Source organism: Hesperophylax consimilis, chromosome 6 (genome assembly GCF_061612785.1).
Source record: "Hesperophylax consimilis isolate HC1 chromosome 6, BYU_Hcon_1.0, whole genome shotgun sequence".
Classification (NCBI taxonomy): domain Eukaryota; kingdom Metazoa; phylum Arthropoda; class Insecta; order Trichoptera; family Limnephilidae; genus Hesperophylax; species Hesperophylax consimilis.
In genome coordinates, this window is record NC_142841.1 from 9,178,645 (window position 1) to 9,199,977 (window position 21,333).

Sequence of the window (21,333 nt, forward strand, 5' to 3'; positions counted from 1 at the left end):
AACAATACTCTCATGGAGCAAGTAGAAGACGTAAGGCCATGCCATATTGCGTAAGGTGTTGAACATATTATTTCCTCAGAGGGAAGGCACCACAACACATTTCACTTTCCAAACATTAGCGGAGCCACACCGTATCGTGAGATATGGGAAATGGAAGGCAACAAACTACCAAGTTTCTTTCCAAAAGTACGGAACTTTCATACGTACATACCGCGAGGTAAGGCATATTATCCCACACATGTGAGAGTGCTCGTACGAGATTTGTATCTCGCTTGTCGACATGCTCCGAGGGGTATTTGAAGTGTGCCATTTTCAACTCGACCGAATATACAATCGATTCCGATATGTTGAGTACCGTTCTCCGATACATCTGGATCTGACAATAGATAGTTGGGTACTACATTCTAAATCTCCTCTCAACGAAGCAGAAATAAAAGGGAATCTGATAAAACCACACAAACATGAGGAAAATATTAGACATGTAATATGTAAGAAGTTAGTACTTGATAAATCTTTTTCGAACAAGAAGAAGCAAAAGAGGATCTCATGCAACGCAACGCTTATTATTATATTATAAACAAATATAGTGTCGGACTAATTAACTCAAACTGATCATAAAATACGACGTCTTCGCGCAAATAACGTGTTACAAAAACCAAAAGTTATTTTTTTACACTTGATACTCATAAAATTTCAATGTTCTGTGAAGGTTCTATTCAAGTTCTGTTATTATATCATTATGGCCAGATGTTTCACTAAACTGAAATAATGACAGAACTTGAATATAACCTTCACAGAACTTGAAATACAACTTTGAAATTTGATGAATTGTTCAAATTCTGTGAAACAACCTGTCATTAATCTCTTACCGGCCAAGTCGAAGTAAAAGCGAATCTGATGCAACTGCCAAGACTTGCACAAGTAAAATATCGGTTAAAAGTAAAACTTAACATAAAATAAGACTTCTCATTTAAGCAAATAACGTGCTCGGAAAATAAAACGAAAAATTATTCAGTAAAATAAGAGGTTACTATTTTCCGCAACTAATTTGTTGATGAGCTGGTAGAGTTTTTCTCAATTCGAAATTCCACACGTACTGGCTGTTATTTCTGCAAACGTTATTATTGAGGTTGCATATGAATGACTCCTTTGGCAAGTGTTCTCCTTTCACAAACTAACATATACATTCAATGTGGTAACTTTTGGAAAACCTCTAGGCTTTACGAGCGTGTTGACAGTGCTGTGAGTAGCTATTAGCTACCTAGTTTGGTATGGAATAAAAAAGGCAATTACAGAAAATGGGTTTTATTGAATTTATCTAACTTGACGACAAATACCAGGCGCCAAGGCAAGTCGCCATCGGGTCTACGAATTTGTTCAGTTTCCAAAACCTTGAAGCGGTTGCTACTGGAATATATTTGTCGCAATCCAGGAAAATTAGAGCTCAACGACATTTTAATGATTATTTTATAACAATTCAGCACTTTTTGATAGGTAGATACGTTTCTTTAGATGTAAATGAAATATTTAATAGTGAAGTTAGTCGTTGCTCATAATGTTAACCCTAGATAGCTAACGTTCGTCAAAATAACAAGCATCAAATACAAATCTACCAGTCTCTTTTGAATGCTTCTACCGAGACTATAATTATTATAATAGGTACACACATATATATATTTTTTTAAATATTTATTAAATAATTAATCAATTTACAGAGTATAATCAATAATCTTAACTAAAATAATTCATTCAATTAGTTTTGACTGTTTTTGATTTTTTAATGTTCCTCTTCTATAGAAGCTAGCGCTTGTGTCTAGAAGAGTGGTGAGCATCAAGATGAAGAATATTTAGGACGGGTTGTTTCGGAGAATTTGAACAATCCATCAAATTTCAACGTTCTTTTTCGGGTTCTGTGAAAGTCCTATTCAAGTTCTGTTATTTTATTTTTGTTTATTGCAGAAACAAACAGTACATAATTACATAGATGACAATAGTTACAAAATTATAAAAGTAAGTACAATAATTGGTACCAATGACATGTTGCTGACATATATGCATATGATGTATATTATACATTTTACGGTTAAGTTACATTTTTAAGTTAAGTTAAATTAGTGTGCTGGGGAAGGTGAGAGGTGTGTGTGAGTGTTTGTGTGTGTGTGTTTGTTATTATATCATTGTAGGCTAGTTGCTTGACAAAACTGAAATAAAAACAGAAATTGAAAAATCTTTAACAGAACTTGAAAATGAACGTTGAAATTTATGAATTGTTCAAATTCTCCGAAACAACCCATCCTTAGTGTTTGTAATTAAGAATATTAAAATTTATAATTAATTAAAAAGATAGTTTCATCATTTTGGTATTTTTACATTGAACTTCTTTTTAATTGCTTTTAGTAGGTGTTTATCGTTTTCTATTGTTCTGATTTTCGGGTAGGCTGATTTATATAATGATGTTGAGCAAAAGTGGTGTTACATTTTTGTGTTGGAAATATATGTTTTTGACGAGTGCGACTTTCAGTTAAAAAGCTGTGATTTTGTTTTTCTTTTATTATTTGAGTTATTATATTTTTTAGGACAAATATAATAGTCGTCACGTGTCAACTTAGTGGCTGTTAGACTCGTGCGCATGGCAGTTGTGTTAAGTCGGTAAGTTATGTTGTTTTGGAGATACCTATTGATGGTTCCATTGGCAATTCAAACACACACTTGAAAAGTGATATCAAACAATTAAAAGTGAAAATAATACCCCGATATCTAAACTAACCTATGTCAAAGAAAGGGTTAAAAATTACAGTTCTGTGTTTAGAATTGAAAGGTGAAATTTATCTCAAAAAGAGTAGAGCCATTTGGAATATGTGATTTAATGCTTGAAAATTAAATAAATATATGTTTTTGTTATTATGCTGTTTACAACCTCACAATTCCATAGTTTACTCGTAGACAATATTTTAATGCATCAAATAAAAATACGACTTCAAAAGTATTCGTCAAAAAGTCGAACGGTTTAAAGCTTATTAAGGTACAATAACAACGTTAGTTTTCCATCTTTAAGGTTAAACGCGACGTTAGTTATAATCTATGTGTCATAGATGGCGTTCGTGTAATTATTTTATTAAAATACGTTTTTTGCAAGTTATGCTTAACAATATTAAGACGAATTATTTGTTTGCGCCCGTACATATGCAATTTGAATATGAATGAGCTTAGCGTCATGGAAATTGCACAGCTTTTCTGTACGGGATTAGTAATCAAACTACGTAATTATTTTCTACGAAAATAGCTAACGAAAATGTTCGCTTATTTGTTAATCTTTTGTGTGTTTTGTACGTTTCAATTATTTTTTTAATTGGTTGAACTGAGTAATAGCTACTACTAACACAAAGTACTATGACAAATATTTGTCTACAGAATAAATTTTAAAATCATCCTAATCCTATTTTCTATAAATTTTGCTAAGTTGACAGATCAGCAAAATTTAAAGAGATTGCGAAATTTGAGATGAGATTACATTTAAATAATGCGAAAATTATACACCCTAAATTTATACGCCTGTTAAAGATTTACCGGAGTATGTGCTCACGATTTAGCGGCTTACAACTATTTCTTGAGAGTAAATAAGCATATCGATGACGCCGAATGCCTTTTCAGAAGGTCAAGGTTAGAAAGCTGTGCCGAAGTTTTGGAACCAGAAGATAACGTAATCTCACAATCACCGTTTTTAGAGTATTTATCCAAAATACTATGCGGATATAAATACTATTATTATCTCCCTCGAGCTCGGGCCAAACCAATGAGGAAGCGGTATCTACGTAATTATTTAACATCTTCAAGAATACGCCAAAACTCACGACCTTGAAGTTTTAAGAATTGCAGTAACCAGTTAGTTCCGTGGGGAATTTCACAACGCTTTGTAGACAAACTATACTGAAATCTGAATATAACTAGGCGGCATTTCGGTTAGCGATACTGCTGTATTTTTTTTTATCAATGAAATGCAAATGATAAGCTGGTATATCCGGGAACTTTGCTATCTATTTTCCGGTAGTAGAAATCATGTGTTGTGAAAAATTGTAAGAAATTTCCAAAAAAAATATTAAAACTTTTTTTTTTTAAATAATTTAATAATCAACACGTGACTTAATTCTTTGGCCATCAATGCATTATCACCGACGAGTCTATCTGCCGACTTTCAGCTCGATCTAATGTCAGGAAAGGGGTTGATTTCCGCTTCCAAGATTTGCATTCAAATATCAAACTTTTTTAAAAAAGGTTAAAAAAAATAGACTGGCAGTCCTATACATACAATTGCACAGATTTTTTTTTCTAACGCATATAAAAAATTAATCGGTACCTACTTAAAAACGTATTGATAAGAACCAATAAAAATCTGATTGGTGATAACCCATTAAACCTTATCAGTCATATCATGATTTGATTAACAACGAAACGCGTACATATAAGATAATATTATATATAAAATATGACGCCTATGGAAGAATTCACTTGGATGGACGTGTTTATAAACAAATTTGTATAATAATTAGAAAATGAAGGTTGAGAAAACGACAAGCATTAAAAACAAGATTACTTCATTCAATAAAATTGAGCAAACGCATAGAGAAAGTATCAAGAAGAAAGTAGTGAACATTAATAATATCACAACATATTCTTTTCACACAAAGTATGAATGAAGTCATACCGCTTCTTAACATGTATTTATGTGAAGTTAGTCCATTCTTTGATTACCGTTTCTAAAATACATATTCTTGTGTTTTTTAATGTATTACTCTAGGTAAGTACACTGCGTTGAAACAAATGGCTTTAATTGTAAACACGCTGAAAGTTGGGAAAACTATCACAACGAAGGAACAAAGTAATTTCTTTTGAGCTAATATACAACTTATTTTCCTCAAAGAAAGCAAATTATTCGATTAAGGGTAATTACATTATTACAAAAAACTTATGTTTTGGGGTTACTTGTCACACCTTATATACCATATTCTAATATTAATTATGTACCTATTGAATATTAAATTATGGGTGTTGAAATTTTCATTAAACATTAGATACAAATTGTGTTGTTTAATTTCGTTTTAATAATATGATGATATTGATTATGCAGATAATAATAATATATTATTAAAAACATATAAAAAAACAACATCAATTATCTACAACATAGCATATTTTATTTTATTTTGTAGGTTGTTAAGTCTTTTTAAATGTATACACGATTAGCAGAGATAGTATGTTATAAGATTCTCACGGCTAATAGTGTTAGGTTGGCTAAAGACGGATGGGGAATCATTAAATGATTGAATACCCCAGAATCAAACAAAATAATCGATTAGCAAAGTTTAATCGGCTGGTACGTTTTCGATTTCGTTACTATTTGATCTTGAAGTGACAGCGAAGCGCCAACCGGATTGATAGATGTCCTCACCAAATCGATTAAGATGTCAATACCTCGGCGGGAAATTGGACGAGGCGCATCGGACATTTCACGGATGAACGCAAGAAAAAAAGATGACGGCGGCCTTGACAAAATACTAAATAAAACAAACCGAGGCAAAGGCAACAACCACCGTTAGTAACGGCAATCCGAGAATAGTCATATCTCAACTATTTCTGGAGAAATCCGGAGTAAGACGTTATCGATCAAAGTATCTGGAGTAAAGAAGGAACCAATACAGATTTATTTATCCTGGAGCCGACCCCTGGAGATATGCGGTGTATCTGCCGATTTATGAGCCTTCCTGTAACTCTGTATAAATATTTGAAACGAATGCGTGCTATTTGACATTGTGTATAAACAAATATCATCTCTGGGGTGAAGCAATCGTCTAAAGTAGAATCGACGCGGAACTATTGAAGTCATACAAAATATAATCGAAATATTTTATCAAATTTGGATGTTTCGTTTGTACCAAAATAGCATATCGATTGTACTGTTATAAACGAAACCGTTTTTTTATTGGGTGTATTGACGTATAAGTTTTCATTTACAAAAAAGCATTCTTACAATTTGAAGTCCCAATGAATTGAACGTTCGGTAGAATCTGATTTGAATGTTCGGTTCTGATTGAGAACCATTTAGTAAAATCGGAAAACGAATTAAGAGGAAGCTACAAGTCAAAAATGTGTATATTCTTGGTATACCTTATATTGTAGGTAATAGGCATTAAAATCGCTTGACAAACGGAGTCTAGAAACGTTCGATTTCAAGCACAAAACTGGTTTTTATTTATTTTGTAAATAATTTTATAAGAAAGAAAAAAAGTTAATCAAGTGAAACTGTCACAGATAATCTTAGCTACAATACAGTATTTTTTTAGTAGTTTACAATTATATTTTTTATTGGGTTATTTTTTTTTTTTTAATTTGTATTTTACTCAAGCGAAACGATAGGAAAACCTTCAATGTATCTAAATCATATTTTTGGTATCATAATGTACACCAATTAGTTATAAAGATTAATCAAAATAGTGATTTGGCACTAAGCTTCGCCTTAAGAATATAGACACATCATCAGTTCTGTTATGGACAAAGTTGCAGACATTAGTTGTAGAAGATGAGTTTCTCTAGGTTGGATGTGTTGTGTGTTGGTTGCTGTAGGTTCTGTTGGTCGCGTCTGTTTGCTGCGGAGATACAGAACATAAACAACAACAGCGGCAGCACAGATATCATTGAGCCTTGTACCGCACCTACTCCTATTAAAAACCGCTTTCAAAATGGTAAGACGGCATTAATAAATTACCGAGTATGGCTAAGGAGCAAACCACTCTTAAGTACGAATCAAGTCATTGATGCTATAAGCCTGCCAACGAGAAATAAGTAGACTTATTAGATAAATAATATTCAGTGAAGTAAAATAATTGAGAATTACTAACCTGACCCCCATAGATTGTTCAAAAAGTCATAATAAAAATAATACTAAAAAAACCTCCAGACTTCCCCACTGAACACGTATTCGAAGAATTCAAAGTTCCTACATTTAAACACTTATTTATGAAAAATTCAATTATTCAAATTATAAAAGAAAAAGATAAATATTCATTCATAGCTGAAAATCGAACCAGACTTAAATATATATGTGCATGCCCTAAACTACACACTTCTTTTGCCCAGCACCATTATAATCACCAAGGAAAACATTTCTTTAATAAATTACCAGAATAAATCAGAAGCATAAAAAACAAATATTGAACTATATAAAAAAATATTTTAGGGAAATCGTTAACAAAAAAACTGATTCCCCTAGTTTCACATGAAAATCTCACAAATTATCCTACTATACTCTAGTTATCCTCCATAATATATATTTTTTCTTCCTTCCAAATACAATAATTTGTACGGATTTTAATTTTGTAATTTTTTTTACTTTGTAACCTAGTTATATTATTTTTTCGCAAATGTACACTCCTCTTCCATCCACAAGCAAATGCTTTTAATGGAAGTGTAGTATAAATTAAAACAGTATGACTTGTAAACATTTTATATTTATTGTAAAACACAAATAATAAACAAATATAAAAAAAGAAATATGTTCTTTAACATCATCAAATTAGTTAATTGAGACGTCATTGTCAATAATATATATATATATATATTTTCTTACCTTTTTTACTATTATTTACACTTTATACTACAAAACTTTATATTTATATTAATGGCACATGTTGCGCGGTTTATATTTAAAACTCCATCTACTTGATAACAAATTAGTATACTTGGCTATGTTTTATAGTGCTAAGTTCCCGAAATATCACCTCAAAGGAGCCTTACAAACGAGAAAAAATATTTAAAAAAATATATTTGAGCCAAAATAATACGAACCCATGATCCTTAAATAGGTTCGTAGTTTGGGTTTAATTAAAAAATAATAAGTCGCAAATTATCCGTTTTTAAACGAAATGGCTATTAAAATACATTATTTTTATTTACGGAAACTGAAATATTTCTCAATGTTATATATCTGATACAGAGTGTTTTTTGTTCTATTAACCGTGTCCCTATTTTTAGTATATTTACCGAATATTTACCCTCGGTTATCACAAGTGATGAAATACTGCAGGGAAAGGTATATTACGCTACCTTTACAACTTTACATAATATGTGCAAGAAATTCGAAAGATTATCGAAGGGCTATTTGTAAAAAAAAAGCAAAACGCATTGGGTAATAATATACAGTATATACGGTGCGATTAAAACAGGAAACCAATAATAATACGAATAATTATGCAGAGTAAAATAATATATAATATAAATAAAAATCAACAACTAACGTTCAAGGCTGACGGAAAGTGTCGCAGAAAAAACATATTGAATTGTGGTTTATTTATCAAAATAGATAAGATAATTTAAAATTAAAGAATGCTTCAAGAAGAAATTGAGAATAATCTAGGTTTATAACAAAATGATAAACAATTAAGCCAGATTAAAGAAAACCACTTTTAAATTGGGATTTACTTTAATTCGTAAACCATAAGAATTTCTTGACTTTGGAATAATAATAATATAGAAGTACATACTTCAAATAAAACTAAAAAACAATCTGGCATTATCGGTTTCGAGGTTAACATCTTAAAAATGCTTTGTATCGTGACATTGAACACAGGAACAAATAATAAAGCAAGGTGGCACATCTTAGAGTGAGGACTAACGAATAAATTACCTACGACAACAAATTAATACACACGGGAAATATTTCTCTCGGGCAACAGAATACTTAGTGTATTTATTAGATGTTCTTTCTTGTTTAAACTGTTACCGTCTTACTCATAATAGATAATACAAATGGATAAGAACAGGTTAGTAGAAAACGTTACTCATAATTACGCAAATGCGTACTGCGTATACCGGTCGTAATACCGCAGAACTAGTTGCTGACAGATTTTTGCGACGCGCGGCTCTGGTGTATTGGAGAGACCTGCGGTTGAATTTGCCCTTTCAAAACTCTAAAATAAAAGTAAGAATCTTAACGTCATAAGTGATGAAGTCGTGTAGAAACAATATTCGGCGCGCGGCCCGGCGTAATGGACGGACCTACGGTCGACTTTGCCCCAGCAGGCTTAGAAAATCGATCTTTCCGTGGGGTTTATTTTAATTTAACTACAATCTCAAATTTTAGAGGGATCCCTGGGTAAATTACTAATTCACCGTCTAGAAAATTAAAATCTGCTGCTTACCGATAACTCAGCATTGGAGACTTTTTTGGAGTAAAACAAACAGAATTTTTGCTTCATTATACAAGAAAAAATGTTTTTACAGCTTTTACTTTTTGTAAAAAAAACATTTTTTTTGCTTTCTTGGGGTCGAATGGGCAGTTAAATTACATCGGTCTAGATTCCCGTACGTAAAAAAGACTTGTTTCTGTACAAAATTATTTAGTGCTGGTTTAAAAAATTTTATCGAGCAAGTATGCAGAAGTGTTTACAAAAGACAACTTAACGAAATCCGTGCGCAGAAAGTGATGTAAGAACCAAAAGTGTATTTTTTAACGTAGTCAAATTATCACGTTATATTATTACAAAGACAAGCAACCGAATCGCCGGGAAAAAACTTACTAAAGCACCCTAAATAGCTTTATATAGGCAATATATCGCAGTAATCACGCACTACTTTTGATGATAGATATATGGTTTAAATTGTCTGGTAATAAATATGCAAAAAAGACAAAAAGGTGTTTTATTTTATTTTTGAAGCATAAGCTTAAATAATGATAAAACATTTAAATTTTCTACAACAGTAAAAAAAAACGTAAATTGGAAATCCGACACTGCAATGAGAATTCTAGATTTATGAAAAAATATGATGACCAAAATTTTGACCTACTCTTTGCTTTTTTTAAAGATCTATACTAAATACTAGGTATTACTTGAGACAGTTAAAAAAATGTTTTAAGATGAAAATTGGGGTAGTGTTGGAAGAGCCATAAATTATTATAGCTTCCATCTTTCAGTTAAGTCCTGGTATTGGGATTCGATCAAATAATGATCAAGAAACAAAACAAACGTCTGTAGAAATCTGTGCCAGTGGGTGGGGGCGTTTATTCTACTACTTGTTTGGGACCGGTCCGGTGGAAACTGGAAACCAGTATTTGTAATAGAAAGGCGAAGGCATTATGCTATAAAGGCGAATTCCATCCTTGGAAATTAAAATCAATAACACAGGAATGTTCCGTCTTTTTACAATCGGAGTTTAAATTCTTGCACAATGTGCTGCATTAGTGAATCGGTGAAAAGATGAACAGATACTTAAAAAATAATATGATACCGCTTATGACTTCCAACTGCTTGGAGCAAGTGAACCTATGACAAACCCATTTAAGGAAAATTGCTAGGAATCTCCACACAGCTTCCCAAAGGATGATATAGGCACTGAGGGAAAACCCAAGGCCTCCTGTGCGGCGTTAAACAAGGCGAAGAAGGGTAAGGTTGAGGAAGTATCTGAATTTTCAGACCTGCACTAAACACAGATAAAGTCAATTCGAGCAACATTATAAATTGAATAATTTCCGGACCAACTTTTAAAGATTTGGAGGGAAGGGTTTTTACACCCGAAAAATTTCTTTCGAAAGATGTTTTCCATACATTATATTTTGTAAAAATATCAACATCGAAAGAGCGTAATTTAATCAATCGAAGCAGTAGATAATCTGATTTGTAATAAAGCCAATAAGGTAGGGTTGTGGGATGAGAATCGGTATACTGCGTTAAATGAGCTCTTACCCTCCATAACCGGTTTTTAGGGTAAATGTGTGGGAACTCTATGGTCAAGGTTCAAAGACGTAGATATTAGCCATAGATTGTATTTGAAAATATTCTTTTCTACAAAAATTGTAACTAATATAGGTACAATTTGATAAACTATTACAATTGTTGGAGGTTTCTCTGGAGTACATTCTCAATAAATTATTGAGTATTTGTGGAAGTTGAATTAGATAAATAAATGAGACTAAATGAACCAAAAATACTTAAACAATATTAATTAATTAATTTTATTTTTCCCATACATAATAATATACGATACTAATATTAAGTAAATAACTTTCTAGCAGAAGTTTAGTTTGAAAACGATTTATTATTGCAAATATGTATAAACATAATTAATTCATGAAAGACATCAGGTTTTTAGTATAATTTTATACAAAAACAGTTAAAATAATAAACAAAAAAAATAATTAGGAATTCTGAAAAGTTTACGTAGTAAATCGAATACATAATTGAGTTGGAAAATTATACAAATTCACTTATTCGACATATTGTAAACTTTCCGTTTTCAACATACAGATTTCTATAAAAATGTTTTTGATTTCTGACAGCAGATGTTTGCGTAAACTCTTTTATCTTTAATATTGGTTTTGGTCTTGATAGTATCGTACCGATTTATCATCAAACATTGTTTCTTTTGAATATTGAGGTACAACAGATGAAGAGTAAGTAGGTACTTGAATGTTTGACTCTGACCGTGGCCCGTCTACTCAGCTGAGAACCCAAACACAAGAACAGCCCAATTTGTGTTATCCATAGAGGAACAAATATTATGCGTGTTTTTTTTTCCAAGGAAAGGTTTTTTTGAAGGATCGCTGTTTTCTATTTAAAAATTATGCACCATCAGCCAATAATAATGACGTAAGTTAAATCTCGTAAAATAGTATCTGACTAATGTCGAATATTGTAATAATAACAATAATGCAGGAGACTAGTAATTTAGAGACGGGTGAATAATTAATTAGTTACAATATCATTAGCAGGCAGTTTTAACACACAATTATGTAATTATTATCGGGTGCAGCAACACGTAACTAATATTTGTTAATTGGAAATAATACAATAGTGATTTTTGAAAGTAAGCCGAACGTTAGATGATCGGATTTAGAGCAAAGGAGTCGACTAATTTGTCATTCCGAAAATTGAGTTTATTCCGGGAGCAGATTACAGCATGGCTCTGGCGACACTAATTTTAGAATGGAGTATTGCCCTGGAAAAGCCGAATATATATGCCACTGCTCAATCAGGCGCCGGGATTTAGCGAACTCTCGCAGATTCTCTTCTCTTCCTTCTTTCGGGGGGGTGGACCTTCTCCTTTCTCCTCTCTACTTCAACTCTCGAACTTATATCAGCTGTCTCGCTTTGTAAACAAGAACCCGTCAACTTTTGTACAATATCGCTCCGACCACAAAACTAAACTTCTCGAGTAACGCAACAGGTGGAATAAACACTTCGCTCCAGGGTTCATTTTAAGAACAAACCCTATAACATAGCCACGAAACATAATAAACAAATCGGATAAACATTCTAACCCACTTTTTAGCGCACAAGTAAAATGTAAATAAAGACACTTAAAACAACACGAACAACTTTGGTTAAAATGCCAACGAATACCGTAGTTCATTTACACACTAATTACATTGAAAAGATTGAGTTTACCTTTTCTTTCGCCCTTCCTGCGTGTTTTTGCATTGTTTTCGCGATTAAGGCACCTTTACTTTCTGCCATTTTTGCCACTTTTCATTGCCGACTGTCCGACTTTTACGAGCCCCGTGCGATCCGCGAGTTGACTGACATACAGCGCCTCTACCGGCACGTCACCAGGCTTCCATTTGTCAACTCTCTCAGGCCTCCTGGCGGGAGACTTGCGCGGCTCCGAGCTTACCGAGGGGCACAGAAGGGGCAGCACCTGACGGGCTCTCCGGCTCCTCGAATACCGCGGGAATTTCAAACTGCATTATTGAAAGGGCAGACATGGCCCTTACACACCTCCCTGCAATCGGTGGAGATACAGGGAGTAAAATGATGGGGGGTGAAATTGGCGTCTTCTCTACACACGCCCCTGCCGCAATAGGAAGCTGATTAAGATGGCTTTCAAAATAAAAAAAAAGTTTCCAAACATCAAAAAATAGGAATGGCTCTGGCAATTTGTTGTGTGCAATTATGTAAACAAGGGAAACGTTGGATTTGGGTGAAGAATTGGTTGATAACGCTGTAATTTGAGCCGAATCTGGAACCATTAAACCCGAAGAGCTTTTTAAGAATGGAAATGGAGTGTTTTGAAGAGTTACTCAAAATGATGGTAATCCAAAAACAGGACACCATACTGCGAGAATCAAAAAAAGCAAAATGACGCCAAAATCAACACTATTTCACTACACAATGGGTGGCTCATGTTCTCCGACCTCATATATTTTTTTCGTCTGTCCCGATTTCAGAGTTAGAGGGGGTATAGTTTTATAAATATTTATTTTTTTGTGTTTCTTTATTCATAAAAATTTAAATGATTACAGTTATTTTTGTTGTCTACAGCCACCATACTAGGCACTTGCCCGTACTATGGTAGCCATAATTCTTTAGATTACAATGTTACGATATACAGAAATAAGAGAGAAAAAAAAAGAAAAGAGAGATAAAAATAAAAAGAAAACATATGAATAGAATGGAATAAAAGAGCAGTTAAATTAATTTAATGACACGAGACATTCTTTGAAATAGTTCCATCCCTTTACCAATAGCCAATTCTGAATATTTTTTTATATAAAGATGTTCAGTTTCCGATTTTCTGGTATTGAGTGAATTGAATATCTTAGAAGCAATATAATAGAATTGTCGCTGGGCGTAACTGCACCGATTTGTCTACTCCAGTCATGGAGGAAAGATTGCTCTATGACTCATGCGGTGATCAAGGAAGTGATATAGGCCGCTCCCCACCACCCCATCATACATGTGCCATGATATTTCCACCGATTACAGGGAGGTGTGTAGGGATTTTTACGTCGCGTTCTGACTTGTCAGATTTAATTGAAGAAGATTTCAAACTAAAAACTTGATCAACTTTGGTGAAAGAGGGTTCACACTTGTTAATATGCTTACAAATATCGAATTGATCAACTAAAACAGAAATGTCTGAATGAGGCATTAATAAACATACTCATTTCGGTTGCCGGTGCATGGGTGAAAACGTGAAGTGATTTGAAATTGTATTCCTGCGTAGTGTGTAAAATTATTCAATTTCAATGAACTTCTTATTTTTTAAATTGGAACTGATAAGTATAAATCAGAAAACCGATAAAGTAGGTTTCTAAATATGATTATTATTTTATTTTAATAATTAAAAAAAAATACATTTGAAATGTGAATTTGATTTGTTCAAATATTTGATAGATTTACCTTGCAGCAGGGGTTCGATCGAAAATTGGAACCAAAGTATTGTGACGTCTTGAAAAACTCTGAAAGTATATGGAATAAACTTTCACAGATTTTCATTGGTGTGAAAGTCCATTCTGAGCTTCTCAGAATGAGAATTGTACAAATATTGGCAAATCTATGGTTTTTTAGGACAAAGCCAGAAGATATATATTTATTTATGCTTGCAGGTCAATGCAGATAAACCAAATAGCCTAGGCCCTAGAGCAACTATTCTACAGTATTTGGATAAACAAACTTTTATTAGAAATAAGCTTGGAAAAGATGTGACTTTTTTTTTTATTTTTTATGTGACACCTCACAAGAGTGTCCCTGCCTGTGCAGTGCACAGACAGGGGAACTATGTCACCACCCGGTTGGGCGGCGTTGTGAGGCGGAGTAAGGTAGGGGCTGTAGGAAGGGATTTGTTAATGCGGGCCTTGAAGAGGCTCGGATTATAGGAGGGAGGAAAAACAGATGCCGGTAGCTCGTTCCACATACGAGCCGACTTACACAAAAACGAGTCGTAAAAACGGCCCGTTCTCATGAAGCCAACATCAACCGTGAACGGGTGTTCAGTTCGTGTCCGTCGAGTTTCGCGCACGTGCACCGGTGCATCAGGAATCAATGCTGCTAGCTCCTTGAATGCAGTAGACACTATACTAAAAACACTGCATATTTCATGATTTACCATTGCTATTTTGGTAAAGTTATCGAATTCTGCTTAATGCAAAGGCTATTTAAAAACCTGACACATGATTTCAACTTAAATATCCAATGGAGACAACATTTTAAATCGGGGATTTATGTAAACATGCCAAAAATAGGTTCAGTTGTTAGTTAGGGTTATTTTAATAATTTATGTGTATTTCCTAATATTCTAACTTAACTTTGATTGAGAAAAGAATGAGCTTTATTGCATCTTTTACCATCCCTCTTGACATCAAAAGTTGTTTTTTGTGGAAATTAAGTTTGAAACCAATTGCTATTTATACATTATCTGTGTAATAAGTGTGAAGCGGAATTCAAGTTTATCGTTATTATACTATTACTATCATTGAGGTATATAGATAGAGGTAACATTGGAATTCAGAGTATGGGCCACAACATCGGTTAATTGTCCGTTGTGCAATACCACAGTTTTCAATCGGTTACAAGCGCTCGCCAGGCCTAGGTATCACAATCAGTAGTAATGTGAATTGACTTTTTAAAGTTAAAAACTCAAGGAGTACTTGAATTGGCGTGCCGGTAACCCAAATGTTCCGGGCCATGATGCGGTAGTGAGCGGTCGCCGATCACAGGTTACTCCGTTTGTTCGCCGTCGGAAGGATTCGGATGACATCGACAGCCGCCACACCCCCCTTCCTACTTCACGCATGAGAACAACTGATTTTTCAAGGAATGTAGACTCTATTTATATGTGATATCTATATATATATATATATATATATTTATGTATCAACAAAAAAATATAATTATGTTATGAAGAAAATTGACAATATGTATTTGTTTTTGAAAGGCAATGGTATTCACAAATCCTACAAAAATATAATATTCGGTGATTTTTCACAAGTTTTTGGTAATATTTTTTAACAATGACAATTACATTTCATTACTGTATTTCCAAAATCATAAATAATACATTAATGTAGGTTGAGGCGTAAGATGAAGTTACCATTATATTTTTACACTGTTTCTCTGTAATAGTCGACAAATTTACTTATACAGGGTGTATCGGCACGTACCCGACAAACTTTAACCAGCTATTCCTTAGCACATTTGGAGTAAAAAATGTTATGGGCACTTTGCTGTCCGGTAACATTTTTTTTTAATAAAAAATTTACTATTCATATTTTCACCACATGTCACCACTGTTTTATCCTTTGTCAAAGTTTGAAAACCCACCTGGCAATATTTTATTCGAGTTTCGTTGAATAATATACGTACGTACCTACATTAGCGCGCTTTTACGATCACAAAGAAATAGCATGGCACCATTCGTCTCATTTTTAGCTATTATTATTTAGTGTGTATGAAAGAGTGAACACGCTTTTTGACACACTTGCTAATAACAGCTGTTGAACATGAGAAACAATGCCAATGACAGTGACGGAGTGTGGATTTTTTTATCATTTTTTGTTTTTAATTGAAAAAAAATGTTACCGGACAGCGAAGTGCCCATAACATTTTTTTACTCCAAATGTGCTAAAGAAAAGCTGGTTAAAGTTTGTCGGGTACGTGCCGATACACCCTGTATTTAAACAGATGGTTAGGTGTGCCGGGTGGATTTGTCAGGGTAAAAGTTTTGCAGAGATGTGCTTTATTTCAAATAAATCCATTTCAAATGGAAATGCAAAATGCAAAATGGGTATTTTCCATTTTGCATTTTAAATGCTTTTCTAAAAACCATTTTGCATTTTAAATGCTTTTTTCAGTGCATTTTCCATTTTAAACATTCTTTTTTGCAACATTCTTCCTACTTTCTCCACTCATCTTTTTTTCATAAGCCCCAAATATCAGTCGGTCCTCAACCTCGCTATGAGAGATACTTTAGATTTGTCAAGTTGCTCCCCGGTAGGAGCCCTGGCAATTGAGTGATACCATTACAAAAAATACTGATTCAAATACTGAACATGGCCATGACGCTGTAATATTAAATGTTAGATGGCAGTTTCTATGTTTTTACGGGTGACCGGATTAATCATCACAATGATAATTCATCACATCTTTAAAAAGTTATATAAAGTGATGAAACAAAAACTTTATTAACTGGGTTAAGTAGGATAGGTTAGATTAGGTTAGGTAAGGTTGAAAAATTTTTTTTTCATCGTTTCTAATGACTTTACATCACTTTTTAAAAGTGTGTTGAATTGTCACTGTGTTGAGTTATCATGGAACCGTTTTTACGTTGGCAACATTAGTCCCGCGCAAATTTTTTGTGGTTTCATAATCTGTAGTTGTGGTGTTTTTGGATTTACCATCATGTAATATGTTTGTTCTACATTGATGTCCATTATTAAATGACAAAATTGTTTAAAAATTCTATAATTATTTTAATTGTTTGACCTGAGAAACCATTTTGCATTTTCAATGCATTTTGAAAATAGGTATTTTGCATTTTGCATTTGAAATGCTTTTCTAAAAACCATTTTGCATTTTGCATTTTCAAATGGAAAAGTTTTGACCCATTTCCATTTTGCATTTCAAATGGTTTTGGGTACCCATTTTGCACATCTCTGAAGTTTTGTCACTGTTTCAAAAACTGTAAAGTCACATCGCAACATGAGACCAGCTTCATTTGCTGCAATGGATTTTTTTTTTTTTTTTTTCGTTATTTTTTCAAATCAATTTATTTATTTATTTATTTACTAACGCCGATTATAGCGGCTTTTACAAAATAATAACAATTGTTTTACATATGAATACAGAATATACATACATAAAAAAATATAAATGTAAAATATATAAAAGAGAACAATAGAAATAGTTATTATACAACAATATATATATACCGATCCATATAGAGAAAGGCAAAATTGTAGATGGGGACGAGAGATGATGGCAATTAAACTTTGTTAGCGTAGTTCTAATTAATCTTTCTAAGTTATCTAAATCTGTATTAGACCATTTAATTATGCCAAATGAGTACGTTAATAGAGGTATTGCCCAAGTATTTATTGCTTTTACTAAATTTTTAGCAGATAGATTGCATTTTAAAATTTTCCTGATCCTAGTTTGAAATTTAATCCTAATATCATTTTTAATACTACTATGGTCTAATCTATTTGATTGTGGGTATCCTAAATACTTATAAACCTCATCCCTTTTCATACTAGTAATTTGGAAATTTCTAAATATACTCTCGTCCCCATCTACAATTTTGCCTTTCTCTATATGGATCGGTATATATATATATATATATATATACCGATATTATGAGTATATTTAGAAATTTCCAAATTACTAGTATGAAAAGGGATGAGGTTTATAAGTATTTAGGATACCCACAATCAAATAGATTAGACCATAGTAGTATTAAAAATGATATTAGGATTAAATTTCAAACTAGGATCAGGAAAATTTTAAAATGCAATCTATCTGCTAAAAATTTAGTAAAAGCAATAAATACTTGGGCAATACCTCTATTAACGTACTCATTTGGCATAATTAAATGGTCTAATACAGATTTAGATAACTTAGAAAGATTAATTAGAACTATGCTAACAAAGTTTAATTGCCATCATCCAAATTCAGCTATAGAACGAGTTAATTTACCTAGAAATTTAGGAGGTAGAGGTATAGTCAAAATAACTTCTTTGAAACATAATCAGGTAGAAATGCTAAGAACTTTTTTCCATAGGAAAGCTCATAGCTCAGAAATGCACAAAATAATTTGCAAGGCAGATAGAAATATTACACCTTTAAATTTATACGATGAGAATGCCAACATTTTTATAAATCCCAACCAGGAATTATTAGATTCCTGGTCAAATAAAATTTTACACGCAAAACACTTCAATTATCTCAACCAAACGTATGTTGACAAAATTTCGTCAAACAAATGGTTGAGTATTGGAGAGTTGAGCGCAGAAATAGAAGGATTTATGCTTGCCATTCAGGATAGAGTCATTAATACTAAAAATTATAGAAAGCATATAATCAAAGATACAAATCAAATTGATGATTTGTGTAGAAAATGTTTGGCTTTTCCGGAAACTATAGAACATATTATATCGGGATGTTCTATATTAGCACCGTCCGAGTATACATTTAGGCACAATGAAGTTTTAAAAATAATTCACCAAAATTTGGTAATTAAACATAACTTGATTGACTGCCGTAATGTAGTACCATATTATGAATACGAACCAAATTCATTTTTAGAAAACGAATTTTATAAAATATATTATGATAAAACTATACTAACAGACCGAGCGATTAGTCATAATTAGAGACCGGATTATATGCATTTGCATATTTGCATATGCAAATGCATATTTAGACCCTTTTCAGCGGTAGTTGCATATTTTCATATATCGAAGCGGGATTAAAAGCAACCATTGCCCCAAATCGCCTCCCTCGCATCGCCATCCACAACCTCCCTCAAGACATTTCGGCAGAGGAAATTATAAGTGCCGTTCATCTTCAATCTTCCATCGACACTGGTCTATCTTTGGAGAACTTAAAATTGATCATGTCTTTTTCCCATAAATCTGGCCCTCGCACTGGAAACTGCATCCACATTTTTAGAGTCCCTCCATCTGTGCGTCACTCTTTAATATCGCGAACTAAACTTGCCATAGACTGGCAACTACACCGAGTAAGAGACTGGGTAGATAGTTTAAAGTGTGGCCACTGTCAATTATATGGTCACACAGCTTCAAAGTGCCAAACTGACTTACCTACCTGTCCCCACTGTGCCAAAGTTGGCCACAACCGTGATGCCTGCCCCAATAAGGTGAAATCACCAGTATGCGCCACCTGCACCTTCTTCAGGAAACCGGCTTCTCACAATACTGGAGCTCAGGACTGCCCCGCCCGCCAGGCTGCTGAAAGACGTGAACTCTCTCGGATTAATTTTTTAGGTTGAACCTGATCAATCGTTCTGTGAATAATTCCTACTCAATGTACTACCAAAATGTTCGTGGCCTAAACACAAAACTGAACACCATTCGCTGTAACGTCAGTGTGTGTCAATATGACTTTATATTTTTTACTGAAACATGGCTCTCCGATAATATCTCATCTGCTGAGTTGGGATTTTTTGACTATAACATTTTTCGTAGTGACCGTTCTACTTCTTCTGCGAAATGTAAAGGTGGTGGAGTGATGATATGTGTAAACAAGAAATACCATTGCTATATTCTAGAGTCATCTAACACTGTGTCTGATCAATTGTTTCTATGTGTTCTATTAGGTAACAAAAAACTTGTACTCGGTTGTATTTACATTCCTCCATCCTCTTCGATAGAAGTCTATAAGTCACATACTGCTTTAACTGAACATGTTTCTAGAAACGCTGATTCCTTATTTATTTGTGGCGATTATAATTTACCTAAAATATTGTGGCTGAACGACAACCAAGGTGTCAAAACTCCTACTAGTAATCTTTCCCCACAAGCTACTGAAATTGTAAATTTTTTTGCCTACTTGAATCTGTTTCAAATAAATCCAGTCACTAACTATCTAGGTTCTTGCCTAGATTTAATTTTTTCTAGCATACCAAATATCATAGTAAGTGAAGCTGATGTCTCTTTGTTACCTATAGATAAATATCATCCACCTCTCTCTATTAACATCACTAATTTCTTCCAATTAGATTCTTTGAAACCAAGTGCCTCTTATCACTACAAATATCTTAATGGTGACTACTCTAATATGAACAAATTTCTTTCCCAGATTAATTGGTCAGTACTATTTTTAAAATCTGATATTAATGACGCTGTATTTAAATTTAATGAATGCGTCTCACGCGCTATAGATTTGTTTGTTCCTAAGGGATGTTACTATCAACCCAAGTTTCCAAATTGGTTTAGCTCAAAACTCAAACAGTTAATAATTGAAAAAAAGAAAACTCATAAGCTATTTAAAGACACTGGCAACTTAAACTTGTATCGAAAATTTTCTCATTTAAGGGAACTGTCCAAAATCGAATCAGCCAAATGCTATAAATCTTATGTAGAAGTTACTGAGTCAAAATTACTGCAAAACCCTAAACAATTTTGGCAATTTGTTGCGCAAAAGCGTACTGATAATGATCTTCCTTCTAGTATGCACTATAATGAAACTCATGCTACTAACGGTCTTGACATCGCAAACCTTTTTGCTAAACACTTCTCCTCTGTATATTCTGGTGCCTCATGCAACATCCCTCCACTCAACTATGACTACAACATTGACTTGAATGATTGCCAAATCTCACTTGTAGAGGTTTACCAATCTTTAAGTAAACTTTCTAACAAAAAAAGTACGGGACCTGATGGCATTCCAGAAATCTTGCTAAAAGAATGTAAATATTCATTATCTAACCCAATTTGTATGTTGTACAACTTATCACTCTCATCTGGAACATTTGCTGATTCATGGAAAATTTCATATATTCGACCCATTTTTAAGTCCGGCAACAAGTCAAACATTGAAAATTACAGAC

The 21,333-nt window shown here is 33.2% G+C and overlaps 1 protein-coding gene across 2 annotated transcripts in view; it reads right to left on the reverse strand.

Annotated features, from left to right (window-relative positions):
• The window catches only part of Amph (amphiphysin), a 115,741-nt gene extending 103,148 nt beyond the window's left edge, over positions 1-12,593 (reverse strand). For both annotated transcript variants that reach the window (XM_089632381.1, XM_089632380.1), the window contains exon 1: positions 12,435-12,593. In XM_089632381.1, coding sequence (XP_089488507.1) covers positions 12,435-12,503 — 69 coding nt within the window. In that variant the 5' untranslated portion in view covers positions 12,504-12,593. The remainder of the gene's footprint in view (positions 1-12,434) is intronic.
• Between the last annotated feature and the right edge of the window lie 8,740 nt (positions 12,594-21,333).